Source organism: Sparus aurata, chromosome 10 (genome assembly GCF_900880675.1).
Source record: "Sparus aurata chromosome 10, fSpaAur1.1, whole genome shotgun sequence".
NCBI lineage: Eukaryota > Metazoa > Chordata > Actinopteri > Spariformes > Sparidae > Sparus > Sparus aurata.
Genome location: NC_044196.1, coordinates 2,815,326 through 2,830,768, shown reverse-complemented (window position 1 = coordinate 2,830,768; position 15,443 = coordinate 2,815,326). Strand labels below are relative to the sequence as shown.

At 43.5% G+C, this 15,443-nt stretch overlaps 1 protein-coding gene across 1 annotated transcript; it reads right to left on the bottom strand.

Moving 5' to 3' along the window:
* Window positions 1-5,285: 5,285 nt before the first annotated feature.
* On the bottom strand, window positions 5,286-12,524 carry LOC115590356 (uncharacterized). Its single transcript, XM_030431705.1, has 5 exons — window positions 12,483-12,524; window positions 12,346-12,444; window positions 11,459-11,785; window positions 6,941-7,195; window positions 5,286-5,323 (listed from the first exon to the last, which is right to left on the bottom strand). The coding sequence occupies exons 2-5, from the start codon at window positions 12,350-12,352 to the stop codon at window positions 5,286-5,288; spliced, it is 627 nt and encodes a 208-aa protein (XP_030287565.1). The 5' UTR covers window positions 12,353-12,444; window positions 12,483-12,524.
* Window positions 12,525-15,443: the final 2,919 nt, after the last annotated feature.

Here is a 15,443-nt window from a genome sequence, read left to right as displayed (position 1 = left end):
TTTCTTTGGATTCGTTGCTGCCAACTGGGGAGGCAAGGCTTTCTTTTAGATGCCACCCCGGTAGATGTGAGCATGCGCGGTGATCTGATCAGCCTGATGATGAATCGTAGTATTGATAAATTGATGAAAGAAACAAAAAGAACATCATGGATTCTCATGACGGACGCACTGGCGTCTGATTGGCCCGAGGTGACGGACTGCGGGCCAATCAGAGAGCGCGCTGCGGGAGGCTGCCGCTCCTAGCAACAAGAGAGTTCAGACTTGTTATTGATTGATTTACTAAGACAGGTGTGTCACCTTTAACACCTGAGACACATGTTTATATATCTGTTACAGATGTGTTTCATCAGGTTTAAAGATGTTATTATTATGAAATATAATCTATCATAAAGAGGAACATGTGATCAGCTGTTTAACATCATCACATTGATCCAGATGTGACTGTTTAATCAGAAATGTCTTTTATTTTCTTTCTTTTTATGGTTTATTATCTTTATTAATAAAGTGCTGCAGCCTGCTGGGCGACATTTTGTGTGTTACTCTCTATAACATGGTGTTAAAATGTCACCCAGACAGACAGAATCTAATCTCAGGTAAATATACTAAAGTATATTCAGCACTTTCAGATTATTTGTATGAATATAAGAGTTGTTTTTAATCTGATTGTTCATCAAATAAATGAAATTAAAAAGTGCTGATTCAGCTCTGAGGCAGCATGTAATCTGTAAAGTAACTAAAACAGTGTTTTTAATAAATGTAGTGGAGTAAAAAGTACATATTTGCAGAAATCCTCCAATAAAGTACAAATAGCTCAGAAGTGTTCTGAGGTCCAGCAGTGGAAACGTTGGCAGAGGTAATAATCCTGCTGTGCTCATGTCGCCCTCTGGTGGTTGTTTACCAGAACATCAGTGATGAACTCTGATTGTCTGACAGGAATCTTCATCTGATATCTTATAATCTGTTCTTCATGTGTTTCTGTGAAGAAAACATGGTCCTGCAGCTGAAACACACTGATGAAGTGAAGATGACACAGATCCACATTAAAGACATGTTGGACTCTAAATCATCTTTTTATTTTAAAAACTTACAGCAATAATTAGTATATGCAATGTGTGTATATATATTTCACTTTTGGAGTGTATTTCCATCGAAGGTTTGGTCTTAAATTTCATATAAAGTGGCATTAAAAGGTGTTAAAGTGTTAAAAGTGACGCGTTTCTATGTGTAGACACTATGTAAAGGTAATGATACATGTTGTTACTGCAGAGACCTGCTGTCTCTACATCTGAGGTTGTATTTACACTTTACTGTCAGAGTTCAAAGGATCTAAACCACATGTTTCAGTCCAAACCACCATGTGACATCACTCTGACATCACTCTGACATCACTGATCAATAGTCATCAATAGTGAGTGTGTAGACTGTCTGTGAGTCAGAGTGAAGAAGAAGCTGACGAAGCGTCCTCCTGTCTTCATCTGTCCTCCATCAGCTCCTTCACCTCCATTTAGTCTCTGATCCAAAGTCACATCAGATCAATAATCAATGATTGACCAACAGACCGATCAAACATATTGATCAGCCATCAGAGGAGTCGGATCAGTGGAGCTGCTTCTGTTCCTGATGTCCTCTGTTTCATCTTTCCCTGCAGAGGAGACAGAGGACAGTTAGACAGAGACAAGCAGTCAATCAGAGACAAGCAGCCAACCAGAGACAAGCAACAAACCAGAGAATAACAACCAATCAGAGACAAGCAGCCAACCAGAGACAAGCAACCAACCACAGACAAGCAGCCAATCAGAGACAAGCAGCCAGCCAGAGACAAGCAGCCAACCAGAGACAAGCAGCCAATCACAGACAGACACACAGACCTCTGTTCTGTATCTTCATACTGACCTTTGATTTTGAGCTCCACTGTTTTCTCTCTCCACACGTCCTTGTTGAAGACTCTACACCAGTATGTTCCTGTGTCTGTCTCTTTGGGGTATTTCAGGGTCAGACTGAGGTCTCCAGTCTTCAGCAGGTCTTTCTTCATCTCTGTTCGGTCTTTGTAATCCTGGTGCTGTTTCTCAGGCCGGTCAGATCTGTTCTTATACAGGTGGACTGTCCTGTCTGTCCTGAAAGGGTCATAGACCCACTCCACTTTAGCGTCCTCAGGCAGGTTAGGTGTAGTTCTGAAGGGCAGCTGGACAGACTCCTCCCCCTCCTCCACCTCCACCTGACAGTCTGAGAGGAAACAAAGCACAACATCAGCTGTGCAGACAGCAGCAGCAGTTTTGAATAACTTTATTGACAGATTACAAAGTAGTAGAGAAAGCTGAAGGACAGAACCAGATGAGAGCAGCAGGTAACAGGGGACAGAAACACAGGAAGTAAAACCAGGTTTTCAAGGTGTTGGACATGATCAGAGTCCTGATGGTGTTGTGATGTTTTGTCCCTGTGGTCTTCACAGTAATGTCTCATCTCAGTGTTCAACTGCTGTTTGTTGCTTCTCTTTGTCACTTTCACATTTCTGGACATCACATTTAACATTTTCTTTGATCAACTTCTTCAACAGGAAGTGAAGATTTGTTGAATCAGCTGAGAACTGATCATCAATCAATAACTGATACAAACTATTAAAGCTGCATTTCTTTGTTCTAAGTGATGAAAAGATTTGTTGTTTCTTTCAGCTCGTTCCTTCAACTTTCTTCTGGATCAAATAAAAACATCACATTCAGATCAATACTGTCAACTCTGATTGTAAATCAATCAGCTGATTGATGTCAGTCAATCAAAAACAACACGGTCAATAAATGAAGATTCACAGAATCTAAATCATGTCAGTCACGTCCAAAGAACAGCTGGTCATCAACAACACAACAGAACACATGTTTATAACACCACACACTGGAACACTTTACACATCTTTCGTCATTCTGTGATAAATACAATCTAGTTTTAAACAAGCTTTCAACATTTTGGGGCAATGAGAAACAGTCTCAGGATGAGACAACATGGACAGACAGGACTCACATCAGAGTTAATGACAGAGACAAACACAACACATGACAGGTGATGTCATAAAGTGGACCATACTAAATTGTTGGTGATGAGAACTCGACCTCTGTAGGACATTTTTGTTTTAATCCACTTCCACCTCGCTAGACGACCTTTAACATTCTCCCAGTTATGAAGAACAAATGAAGGATCACCTAAAAACACTCCTCAGTATTTCAGCCCCCGTCTTCCAGATCAACCCTCCAGACACACTGAGCTTCTTCTCCACTCCACCAACACTGACAGCTTCACTTTGTGACCAACAAACTTTAACAGTCAACAGGTAGACGTCTCTTCCTGGAGCTTTCCCACTCTGATGCTCTGCAGAGCAGCATAGAGCTCATCAGAGGAGAGAGCTGCTTCCAGCTCTACATGACTATGCTGCTCAGCCTGAGGAAGACCAGTGTAGAAGCTGAGAGACGCTGCCTGCTGCTCTCTGTGCTCACATTCAAACAGCTCACTGAAAAAGTTGAAAGCATGTTTGTGGATTGCAGTGTGATCAGTCAGCAGCTGCCCAGTGTCAGACCTTAAACTGTGAATGAACCTCTTCTGTCCATTCTTACGCTCCAGACCAAAGAACAAGTGTGATGGAACATCCATCTGGGCTACAGTCTGGAAGCTGGACCAGACCAGAACCCCCTGAGCTGAGACACCCAGCAGGAAGCTAAAAGAGACTTTTTAACTTCAGTGTCTCAGTCTGGTTCTGGTCTCTGGTGGTCTCAGCTAGGCAGGGTGCTGCCAGGGATTTAGGGCCCCATGAAAAGAAATCTAATTGGGCCCTTGTTCAGGCCGGAGAAAACATGTGATGCTGTTTTATATAAAACTGCATTTTAATGCTATATTTGACTGTCATTCCCATATTAGTGAAAAGAACAACATGACAGTTACTTGGTTACTGCTCACTGTCTCCTTGTTGTCCTGCAGCTCTGATTTATCTCCACAGCTGCAGACTCACAGCTGCTGGCTTTGGATTTGGGCTGAATAAATACAGATATGAGGCTGTATGGTTGTTGTGATTTCATCTTCTGATTTCCAGAAAATATAAACATTTCTCTGATTGTATTGAGTCACACAGTCTGCATGCAGCAGAAATGTTCTCCTCTGTTCTACTGCAGAGCAGGAAGGTGAGAGTCCCAAACTACTGACCAAACACTCTGTTGTAGTCAACTATATTATAGATACACATACATATGCTCTTTTTATTTCACAACTGTTTAATACATGAAAATCATTCTGACATAAATATGGATTATAGGCTATTTTATTTGTATAGAGGGCTGACAGACAGACAGCTGCTGCTGCTGCTGCTGCTGCTGATGATGAAGATGATGATGATGAAGATGAAGATGCACTTGACGTATCTGTCAGACTAAATCTTATTTTTATAAAGAGAAGAATTAAATGTGACTAGAATGCAGCAGTAATAGTAACACACTGAAACAAACAAGGTAACATGATGTCTTTAAATGAACTTGTCTTGTTTGAATAGTCCAGAAATTAAACTGCAGTCTAATGGTAGGTCTGTTTTCTAACATCATTTAACAGAACAACATGTTTATTTTAATTAAACTCTGCCTCATTGATCACCAGGATCTTAAAGTTGGAATTATTCTCCACCTCAGTTCTTGGCTTTCTTTTAACCCTCTGAAAATGATGGAGGATCATCTGGCATTAACATTACATTAACAGTTTTTAAGATGATTTTAAGCCATAAGCATCATAGAAATCTTGAAACTGAAATGAATCCTCTGATATCAAACGTGTCCTGCTGTCTTACAGGGAAAGGAGCTAAATATCGCTCCACATTTGAACTGTTTTCACCTGAATGTGAAATGATGACTTGTAATAATAACTTTGAGTCAGCACTTAATGAGGATGAGATGAGGATGAGGAACCTGCTGCTGCTCAAACTGAGAAACTAGATTCATGCTGTCTGACTGCCTTCAATCTTTACAGCTGCTGACATTATTATCAGCTTTAACTGTTCTTAAACTGTGTTAGCTGTGAACTGTGCTCACCTTTCTTTACAAAGAAATGTGTGAGGAGTTGTCTTCCTCTCTTTGCTTTCTTTCCCTTTCTGCCTTTTCCTTTCCTTTAAGGCTCCCTGGTTTTATTTTCTTGGGTAAAGACATGTTGATGAGCAGCAGCCACTCCACTGTTAAGCTGTTTGGACTGAACCATTCTGTACTGTGAGGGGTGAGAGGGGCCTCAGACAGCCTCCACTGTTTATTTATACAGAGTAAAGACTCTCATCCGATGTATTCTGCCAATTTCTGCCAAATCACCACTGTTGTAAAGACACAAACTCAGATTTCATACTTTGGTGTTTCTTTGCAGTTTTTCTCCTCCAGTCAGGCCGTGTTAAAATGCCAACAGGCACTGTTGGTTTTACATGTTATAAAAACAGAAGCTGTCACAAGTGAGTGATCAGAAAAGCCAACGGGGCTGATAACACAACTTTTAAACACATTAAAATGATGTTTAAAACAATAAAGCGATCCAGCCTGGCCACAGACAGTGAGTTATGTTCAGGTGTGTCCAGGTGTTTTGTCTCTCCACACATCACACAACTCCTGAGCCTCCATGAGGTGAAGCAGACGAGTGTGAGAGGCAGCGTGAGGCTCTGCATGGTTCCTGTCTGACCTGCTGTCCTCAGTACTGTTACAACCTCCACCCATAAATACATATTCCTCATTATTACATTTATCAATCACTTCATTTAAAACATGTAGAAACACCACTCTCTCCACTCCCACAGCCAGAGCATCAATATTAATAAACACTATCTTTACGTCTTCACACACTGCTCTCACTTTTAACAGACGGCCTTTAATAACTTCTTCACTTTCTACAGACTGAGGAAGAAAGTTTGTGGAAACAACAAGTCCAGCCCCACAACTGTTACTGGTTTGTGACTGAAGAAGGTTTCAGCAGTCCACTCTGTCCTCCAGTCAGTCTGGTTATCAGCAGTACAGTGTGTCTCTGTACCAAAATAACATCCAGCTTGTTGAGAGAACACAGCTTGAAAAGAGACGCCCTTTTCCCATCAGCCCTTGCTCCATTTATATTCAAGCTGCCTATTCTTGTGTCTCCCATAGCAGAGAAACAAGGTGTAAAACAATAAAGAGTGAACAAAGCAGGCAAAAGAAGAAGTAACTATTTGACTCATTCATCCAAAACATTTCATCCTCTCAGAAGACACATAAACAGTATCATCAAAATCCTCCACTGTGAACTTCAACATCCAGTTGAACTCCTCAGTGTTGTTCAGAACCATGAAGACCTGCCTTCTGAAGGAGACAACATGTCTCAGGTGTGGAGGTTTACAGCCCAGAGGAATCAGTTTGACTGGAGACATTAACTGTCCGTGTCTCTCCAGTTCTCTCTGCAACATTTCATTACTAATGAACGGAGGAACTCTGGACAGAATGATGTTTCTGGCTGGATGAACCAGCGGTACCACCTGAACAAAGGTGTCCTGGATCACTACACCTCGTTCAACAACTGTGCTCACTTTATCGATACTGTCCAGAAAAATAACAACTCCATTGTTCATCCTAGATTTGGACTTTGTACCGTCATAACCGACCTTTTCTCTGATTGCTGGACTGCAATCCTCCACAGAGCAATTAACAGTGGGACAGAGTTTGACTCTGTGTCTGTGTGTGAGCGTCTCCAGCTGAGGACGATTGATACTGATCCACTAAAACTACAGCACAGAATACTACTGCAGAAATAAATCTAACACACAATGAAACAAAAGATAGAAACACACTCGCTCACTGAAATGCACACTCACACTCACTAAGAGAGAGATAGAACTGACCTTTGACCTTCAGCTTCACATCTTTCTTCATCAGGATGTGTTCCTCCCTGTTGTAGACGGTGCAGGTGTAGGTCTTACTGTCATAGTTTGTGGGGTATTTCAGGGTCAGACTGAGGTCTCCAGGTTCCAGCAGGTTTCTCTTCATCTCTGTTCGACCTCTGTAATATCTGTCCTGTTCTTCAGGCTGGTCAGAACCGTTCTGATACACATGGACCTTCCTGTATCTGTCCTCCCACACCACTTTAATGTCTTCAGGCAGGTGAACTGTGGTTTTACAGGGCAGCTGGACAGACTCCACCTCTGAATCCACCTCCACCTGGTAGACTGAGAGGACTACACACCACAATAAGAGAGAAACAGAGAGGATTTTGAATTTCAACAATACTTTATTCAAAGTCAAGATATTATAAATAAATTATAAAAACCACAATCAAAAAGCAACACGGTCAATAAATGAAGATTCACAGAATCTAAATCATGTCAGTCACGTCCAAAGAACAGCTGGTCATCAACAACACAACAGAACACATGTTTATAACACCACACACTGGAACACTTTACACATCTTTCATCATACTGTAATAATTAAAATCTATTTTTAAACGAGCTTTCAACATTTTTACAAACAGTGAAACAGCATCATCATCCACAGCTGTCTCTGTTCTGTTTCTTCTGCTCAACTCAACTCAACTCAACTCAACTCAACTCAACTTTATTTATAAAGCGCTTTAAGCAGCCGCAGCTGGAACAAAGTGCTGTACATGAAAAGAAATAGAACATGAAACATAAAACATAGGAAACAACAAATTGAATAGAATAAAAAAACAAAACAAAACAAAAACAATAAAACAATAAAAATGTTAAAACAATAAAAACAATAAAAGCAATAAGACATTAAAACACTAAACAACAGCAGAGTCTCAAGCTGGGTTGAAAGCCAAGGAATAAAAATGGGTTTTAAGATACGTTTTAAAAATGGACAGTGAGGGGGCTTGTCTGACATGGAGCGGGAGGGCGTTCCAAAGTTTGGGACCGGCAATGGAAAAGGCTCTTTCCCCTCTGAGCTTCCGCTTAGACCTTGGTACCTCCAGGAGCAGCTGGTCAGCTGACCTGAGGCACCGGGCAGGAGCGTACGGTTGGAGCAGCTCAGAGAGGTAAGGCGGGGCGAGACCATTTAAAGATTTAAAAACTAATAAAAGAATCTTAAAATGAACTCTAAAATGCACAGGCAGCCAGTGGAGGGAGGCCAGAATGGGAGTAATGTGCTCCCTCTTACGTGCTCCAGTTAGGAGGCGAGCAGCAGCATTCTGAACTAACTGGAGACGTGTGAGGGAGGACTGGCTGACTCCAAAATAAAGTGCATTACAGTAATCCAGCCGAGATGTAATGAAGGCATGGATTACTGTTTCAAAGTGCTTTTGTGCAAGAATGGGCTTCACCTTCGCCAGCTGCCTCAGGTGAAAGAAGCTGGACTTCACTATTGCACCAATTTGCCGGTCCAGTTTAAAATCACTGTCCATTTTAAAACCCAAGTTTGAGACTGTTGGCTTCATATAGTGCTCCAAAGGGCCCAAGTCAACGGGGGGGGGGGGGGGGGGGGGTTCACTAGAGCCGCTCGGACCAAAAATCATCACTTCTGTCTTTTTTTCATTAAATTTTAAAAAGTTCAGTGACATCCATGCTTTAATGTCTTCAAGACATAAAAGAAGTGGTTTCAGACAGGCGTTTTTCTTTTTCAGCGGCATATAAATCTGACTGTCTTCAGCATAAAAATGAAAAGAGATGCCATGTTTTCTCAGGATGGAACCCAGGGGAAGCAGATACAAGGAGAAAAGCAGAGGCCCTAAAATTGAACCCTGTGGAACCCCATATGACAGCGGAGCAGAGCGGGACTCAGAGCCACCCAGGCGTACACACATAGATCTTCCCTCAAGATATGATCTAAACCAATTCGGGGCGCTACCACTAATGCCCACTAGGTGCTGCAAGCGAGACACTAAAATATTGTGGTCCACAGTATCAAAACTTCTGTCTAGCTGCGCGAGTTGTCCCATTGAACCAGGGCTCAGGTTTAGCTTTGGGCTGCACCGTTTTAAATGGAGCCACAGAGTCCAGTATGTTTCGGCACGAGGAGTGAAACCAGGAGCTGAGCACCTCTGTGTTTGCAGATGTTAAGTCAGATTGGACACAGAGCTGGTTGAAGGCAGCAGAGAACTGACCGGCAGTGACAGGGTTAAAAATCCGACGGCAGCGAGCAGGAGCGGCAGATTTAACTGCAGCACAGGAGACAGCAGCTTCAAACAGTACCGGCAAATGATCGGAAAACACACCGTCACAGATTTCCATGTTTGACACAGACAAACCATGACAAAGGACGAGGTCTAATGTGTGTCCACGTTCGTGTGTGGGACCAGACACACACTGCTCCAAATTAAAAGAGTCAATAAGGCTTAAAAAGTCCTTCACCAACGGTTCATCAGGACAGCACACATGAATGTTAAAATCCCCTACAAGGAGGACACGATCGTATTTAGGCATAATTTCAGCCAGAAGATCAGAGAAGTCTTTTAGGAAGTCTTTATTGTATTTGGGCGGTCGGTAGATGACGGCACACAACACCGGGTCGGAGCGACCCACCTCAAATACATTTGCTTCAAAGCTGGAAAAAGAGGATGAGACAGCGGGCTGCCTACAATTAAAACCATTTTTATAAACAGTCGCCGTCCCTCCTCCACGACCCGACGACCGCGGGGAGTTTAAATAAGAACAGCCAGCCGGTAGAAGTTCGATCAGGGGGCTGCACTCACCGGCACCGATCCACGTCTCTGTCACACAGAGGAAGTCCAGGCCACGGGAGTTGAAAAAGTCCCTCAGGATAAACGTTTTGTTTACCAGTGATCTGGCGTTCACCAGGCCGAACCTGGCGGGAGCCGGGGGCTTCAGTTCGGCAAGTCGCGAAGCCCGTGGCAGCGTCCTCAGGAGCCGGGGGTTCACGCCGCGCTGAGAAAGCCAAGGAGGGCAGGAGCGGTGGGGCCGGAGTCCCTCAAACGAGCCGGCGACAGGTACGAGGCAGGCATCGATGGGGTCCAGGAAACGCCAAGGCACGGCGAAGGGATGAATACGTCCATGTCCTGTCCGGGAAATGGACGAAGATTGTGCCAGCCAGACTTTCAGCTTCACCAGCCGGCCGCCGCGTTTGCAGTGGTGGCGGGAAAGCTTCCGCCGAGGAGGTGGAGCAGAGGCCCGGCACAGGTGAGTCGGGATCCCTGCTAGTAGCGGGGGCACAGTTTTCTGCCCACTATGCTTAAATGCACGTAACTCTCCGACATTATGTCGAAGATTCAAAAGAGCCTGGCGATCATACACCAGCAGAGACTCGATCTGATTAGTGGCAAAGGTTATAAACAACAGAAACATCAGCCATTGTAGGAGCAGCAGGCGGCCAGCAACACACAGCGGCGCCATAAAACAGACGCAAGGAAATGCTGAGATGCTGAGATGCTCAGATACACGAACATCTTTGTCCTCCACACAATGAAATTAAGAAGCTGTCATTTGTCTTTATTTCTCGGAGAGGACCTGTAGCCCAGAATGAACTTCTGCTTCAAAAAAAACTCCCCAAATAGTCTGAAATCATGTTCCAACATCACAAACAGAGGCAGCAGTCGACAACACTCCATGAAACAATGAGAAACAGTCTCAGGATGAGACAACATGGACAGACAGGACTCACATCAGAGTTAATGACAGAGACAAACACAACACATGACAGCTGATGTCATAAAGTGGACCATACTAAATTGTTGGTGATGAGAACTCGACCTCTGTAGGACATTTTTGTTTTAATCCACTTCCACCTTGCTAGACGACCTTTAACATTCTCCCAGTTATTAAAGTCCGTGTAAAGCAGCAAAAAATTTGTGTTATGAGTTTGTCACACTATAGAAACGTGTCATTGACCACTGAGCCAAATTTTAAAGATTAAAAAAATTGCGAAGTACATAAAATTAGGTCTCAAAATCATGGAAAAACAAGCACTTCTTTCTGCTGTGAAACGCTGGGGTCGTGTCAGTAATAGGCGCTGGAACCACGCCCATGCGGGGGGGGGGGGGGTCACACAGAAAGCCAGCGCTGCAGCTCCTAAAGAGGTGACAGTACACGTCATGTTAACGACGTAGGTGTCTCCCCAGGTGTCTCCCCAGGTGTTCCCCTTGTCTATCTAAACCCACGGACAGTTTATAATCATATAGATGCTGTTATAATGTGTAGTGATTGAGATCCTGACCCACCAAACATCCTGGAAAGTGACGGAGTGAAGATTTTCTCGCTAAATTACATAATAATACATAATCACCATCAGTAAACAGGACGCTGTCTGATTCTGTGACTCGCGGGGACGGAGGCTGTTTTCTGGGGGTAAAAGCTCACTGAAGTCTCGTCAGGGGGGCTGCGAACTACAGACAAACTACAGCACAGAATACTACTGCCGTAATAAATCTAACACACAAACAAATGAACAAAAGATAGAAACACACTCGCTCACTGAATTGCACACCCACACTCACTAAGAGAGAGAGAGAGCGAGAGAGAACTGACCTTTGACCCACAGCACCACCTGTTTCTTCATAAGGATGTCTTTCTCACTGTTGTAGACGGTGCAGGTGTAGGTGTTACTGTCTGTGTCTGTGGGGTATTTCAGGGTCAGACTGAGGTCTCCAGGTTCCAGCAGGTTTCTCTTCATCTCTGTTCGACCTCTGTAATATCTGTCCTGTTCTTCAGCCTGGTCAGAACTGTTCTGACACACATGGACCACATCATCATCTTTGTCCCTCCACATCACTTTAACACCTTCAGGCAGATGAACTATGGTTTTGCAGGGCAGCTGGACAGACTCCGCCCCTGAATCCACCTTCACCTGGTAGACTGAGAGGACAACAAACCACAACATCAGCTGTACAGACAGCAGCAGGAACTGTGATGGTAACATGACCTCACTGTCTCATCTTTCCTTTATAATCCCAGACCTCACTGTCTCATCCTTGTTTTATAATCCCAGACCTCACTGTTTTATCCTTCTATTATAATCCAGACATCACTGTCTCATCCTTCTCTTATTATCCCAGACCTCACTGTCTCATCTTTCTCTTATAATCCCAGATCTCACTGTTTTATCCTTCTTTTATAATCCCAGACCTCACTGTCTCATCCTTTTCTTATAATCCCAGACCTCACTGTCCCCTCCTTCTCTTATAATCCAGACCTCACTGTCTCATTCTTCTCTTATAATCCCAAACCTCACTGTCTCATCTTTCTTTTATGATCCCAGACCTCACTGTCTCATCCTTCATTTATAATCCCAGACCTCACTGTCTCATCCTTCTCTTATGATCCCAGACCTCACTGTCTGTCTCAACAATCAGGGAGCTACCAGAGTGAAGATGCTGCCCAGGTGCATGATGGGTAGTGTAGTAGGAGTGACATACCTGACATGAAATACTGCCTAAAATGTGCTAAAAGAGCTCCAACAAGAAGTCCAAGAACCAGGAGAACCAGGAGAACTTTGGCCCAGGATGGGAATCGTTCTGTGGGAACCAGAAACATAAAGAACATGACCTCTGACCTCTGACCTCTGATCTGTATCTACAGGAGGTTTTAGGGTTAGTTGCTGACCTTTGACCTCTGACCTTTATCTACAGTAGGTTTTAGGGTTAGTTGCTGACCTCTGACCTGCAGCTGTACGTCCGTCACTCTCCGTTCTCTCTGTCTCCCCCCTCTCAACCATCTGACGGTGCAGGTGTAGGAGCCGCTGTCAGAGAGGTGGAGTTTTGTCAGATTGAGGCTGAGGTCTCCAGTTTCCAGAGCGTCAGTCTTCATGGATGTTCGGCCGCTGTAAAGCTGGTTTTGGTCTTTAAGTTCGTCACCTTCCTGCTGACGCTGGTGGACGCTTGAAGAATTGAGATCGTAGCGGCTCCACACCACTGAGGGCTCATCCAGTTCATCAGTAGGAAAGTCACAGGGCAGCAGGACAAACCGGTCCCCCTCATACAGCTCCACAGCTGAGGCATGCTGGGAAACTGTGAGGTCACACAGACAGAGAGGGTCAATGACAGCAGCCTTATTTCATGTCATGAGTGAATGTGGTCCTCTGCAGTGTGTGCAGCCTGTAAACTGTGCTGCTAAAGCTCAACTCAGACTCTGTGTGAATGAAGGCCAACATTTACATCCACATGTGACGCTGCTGTCAGCAAAGCATCTTTATTACGTTTGTGAACAGAAGCCATCAGAATGTGAGCGAGCTGCAGGGATCTAATCCTGAAGAACAGAAGTGAGGACAGTGTGACTGTACAGTCTTCTACATTCATCAGGGTTTAAAGACACAGTGAACATCTGCTGCCTTTAATCTGTTCTTCATGTGTTTCTGTGAAGAAAACATGGTCCTGCAGCTGAAACACACTGATGAAGTGAAGATGACACAGATCCACATTAAAGACATGAGGTTGGACCGAGGTGACGATCAGATCAGAGTGAGGAAGGTTATCTTACCGTGCACGAGGATCACAAACACCACAAACATCTTCATCTTCCTGTCACAACTACAACAAGCACAAAGTCCTCTTTACTGAGCTTCACTTCAGAAACACATGGAGGACATCAGTTCACAGCCAGTCTTCACTTTGCTGCTGCTGACCGTCCACTGACACCAGGACTGAACTGGACTGAACTTTCACTTTGACCTGTTTCCAGTAAATCACCTGTTAGACGCTGCTTCCTGTGACAACCACAGCTGTGGTTCACTGTGTTTCTGTCCTCGTCTCTTGTCTTAGTTCTTTATTTTTGTCTTTCACCGCAGTAACACAGCCTCGATGAACAAGTGTCATGATGGCTGTGCTGACTGTTCTGCAGTTGTCTCAGGTGTCTTTAATAGAGAGACATGTCTGTGAGCTACAGCAACATAGACAGGTGTTTGAGAAGGTTTGACACAAGGGATGTGATGGAACAATATGAGTTAAACTCTTGTGTGACATTTCTATAACCCCGTGTGTTTGTATGGGAAAGGAGAAGTGGTTAAATGAATACCACATCCTGTCTTAGGAGTTGTTGCAGTCTGTTTCCTGTATGATGCATATATTGTTTAACCTGCATGTAACCACTAACAATAGTTGAAACGAACACCACCTGTCATTGAGAATGTGACATGAGAAACATGAACTAAGAATGTTTGTTCCTCAACAGTGACTGTTACGCGATCACTGGGTGTGACCTGTGAAGACGATGCTATAAATGTTGCTGTTTAATATGATTCTGTGGAGATCTGCAGAGACAGCCTTACAACCTGTTACTTTGTATGATTGCTCCCCTTGCTGCAAGTAAAAGATTATTGATCAAAGGAACTCTCTTTGGTGTTTTTTCTCTCTGAAGGTTAAGAAAAACTGTGTTACTGGAGCGCACATTTTTCTGACAGTATGTAGCACTCAGCAGGTAGCAGGTGACTAGAGAGTCTGCTAGTGATACAGTCAGTGCTGGTATGGACTCTACCAGCCTAGTTAATGTGGTCAGTCAGGGACGTAGAGCAGGAAACCAGACTGATAGCTGAGTTAATAACACTGAGACTGTCACCTTCTCTCACCACTCTCTCACTGAATACTAACGTATATTCAGCACTTCTCAGATTATTTGTATGAATCTTAAATGTGTTTAATCTGATTGTTCATCAAATAAATTCATTTCAAAAAGTGCTGATTCAGCACTGACGCAGCATTTAATCTGTAAAGTAACTAAAACGGTGTTTTGAATAAATGTTGTGGAGTAAAAATTACATATTTGCAGAAATGGAAATACTCAAGTAAAGTACAAATCCCTCAGAAGTGTATTTAGTGCAGTTCTGAAAAGTAAACCTGGGCAGAGCTCATGTCGCCCTCTGATGGTTGTTTACGAGAACATCAGTGATGAACTCTGACTGTTTGACAAGAATCTTTTAATATAAAGTGCTGAGTGTTTACATTCAGATGTTTCTCTGAGATTTAAAGTCAGTTTTTAAAGAATGATTTTCCTCGCTGGCTTCAGATGAACTGACGACCTGTTAGAGGCTCAAACTGATAAAATATCACAGAATAACAGGAGAAGTAAATAAGAATCCACCTAATATTTGCTTTAAAGAGGCTTCAGTGTTTGTTTCTTTTGCAGCTTTATTTCAGTTATGATTCTAGGAACAAGTCCAGTTATTTTAGGCAGAAACGCTCAGAATTTAATAAACAGCAGCTGAAGTCAATATTTTACAGAAGAACTATGACTATGAGGCCTCAAACATTCCACTGCAGCCTGTTAGGTCCCGTAGTTAAAGTGTCCTGAGTTCACAGAACGTTTTCTGGTTCAGTTGTTTCCAATGAGCAGGGAGCAGAATTTGGAGGAATGCGGTCCAGCTCATTCAGCACTGGACCGACCGGCACCGCCGGGAGCCAACACTGCTGATCCCCCCTCAGTGTTTGTGACCACAGTCAGCAGCAACTGTGACCTCAGAACATTCGTCTGTAAAACTTCCAGAGCATCAAAATCTAAAAGAAGAATAAGAAACTCTGACACT

Excerpts from the sequence above, each read along its gene's own strand:
- LOC115590356 (XM_030431705.1), bottom strand. Across the intron at positions 7,196-11,458 it reads GGTGGTGCTGTGGGTCAAAG|TCCTCTCAGTCTACCAGGTG; the intron begins GTCAGTTCTCTC and ends TGTGGTGTGTAG. Across the intron at positions 5,324-6,940 it reads ATACCCCACAAACTATGACA|TGGTGATTTGGCAGAAATTG; the intron begins GTAAGACCTACA and ends TCTTTACAACAG.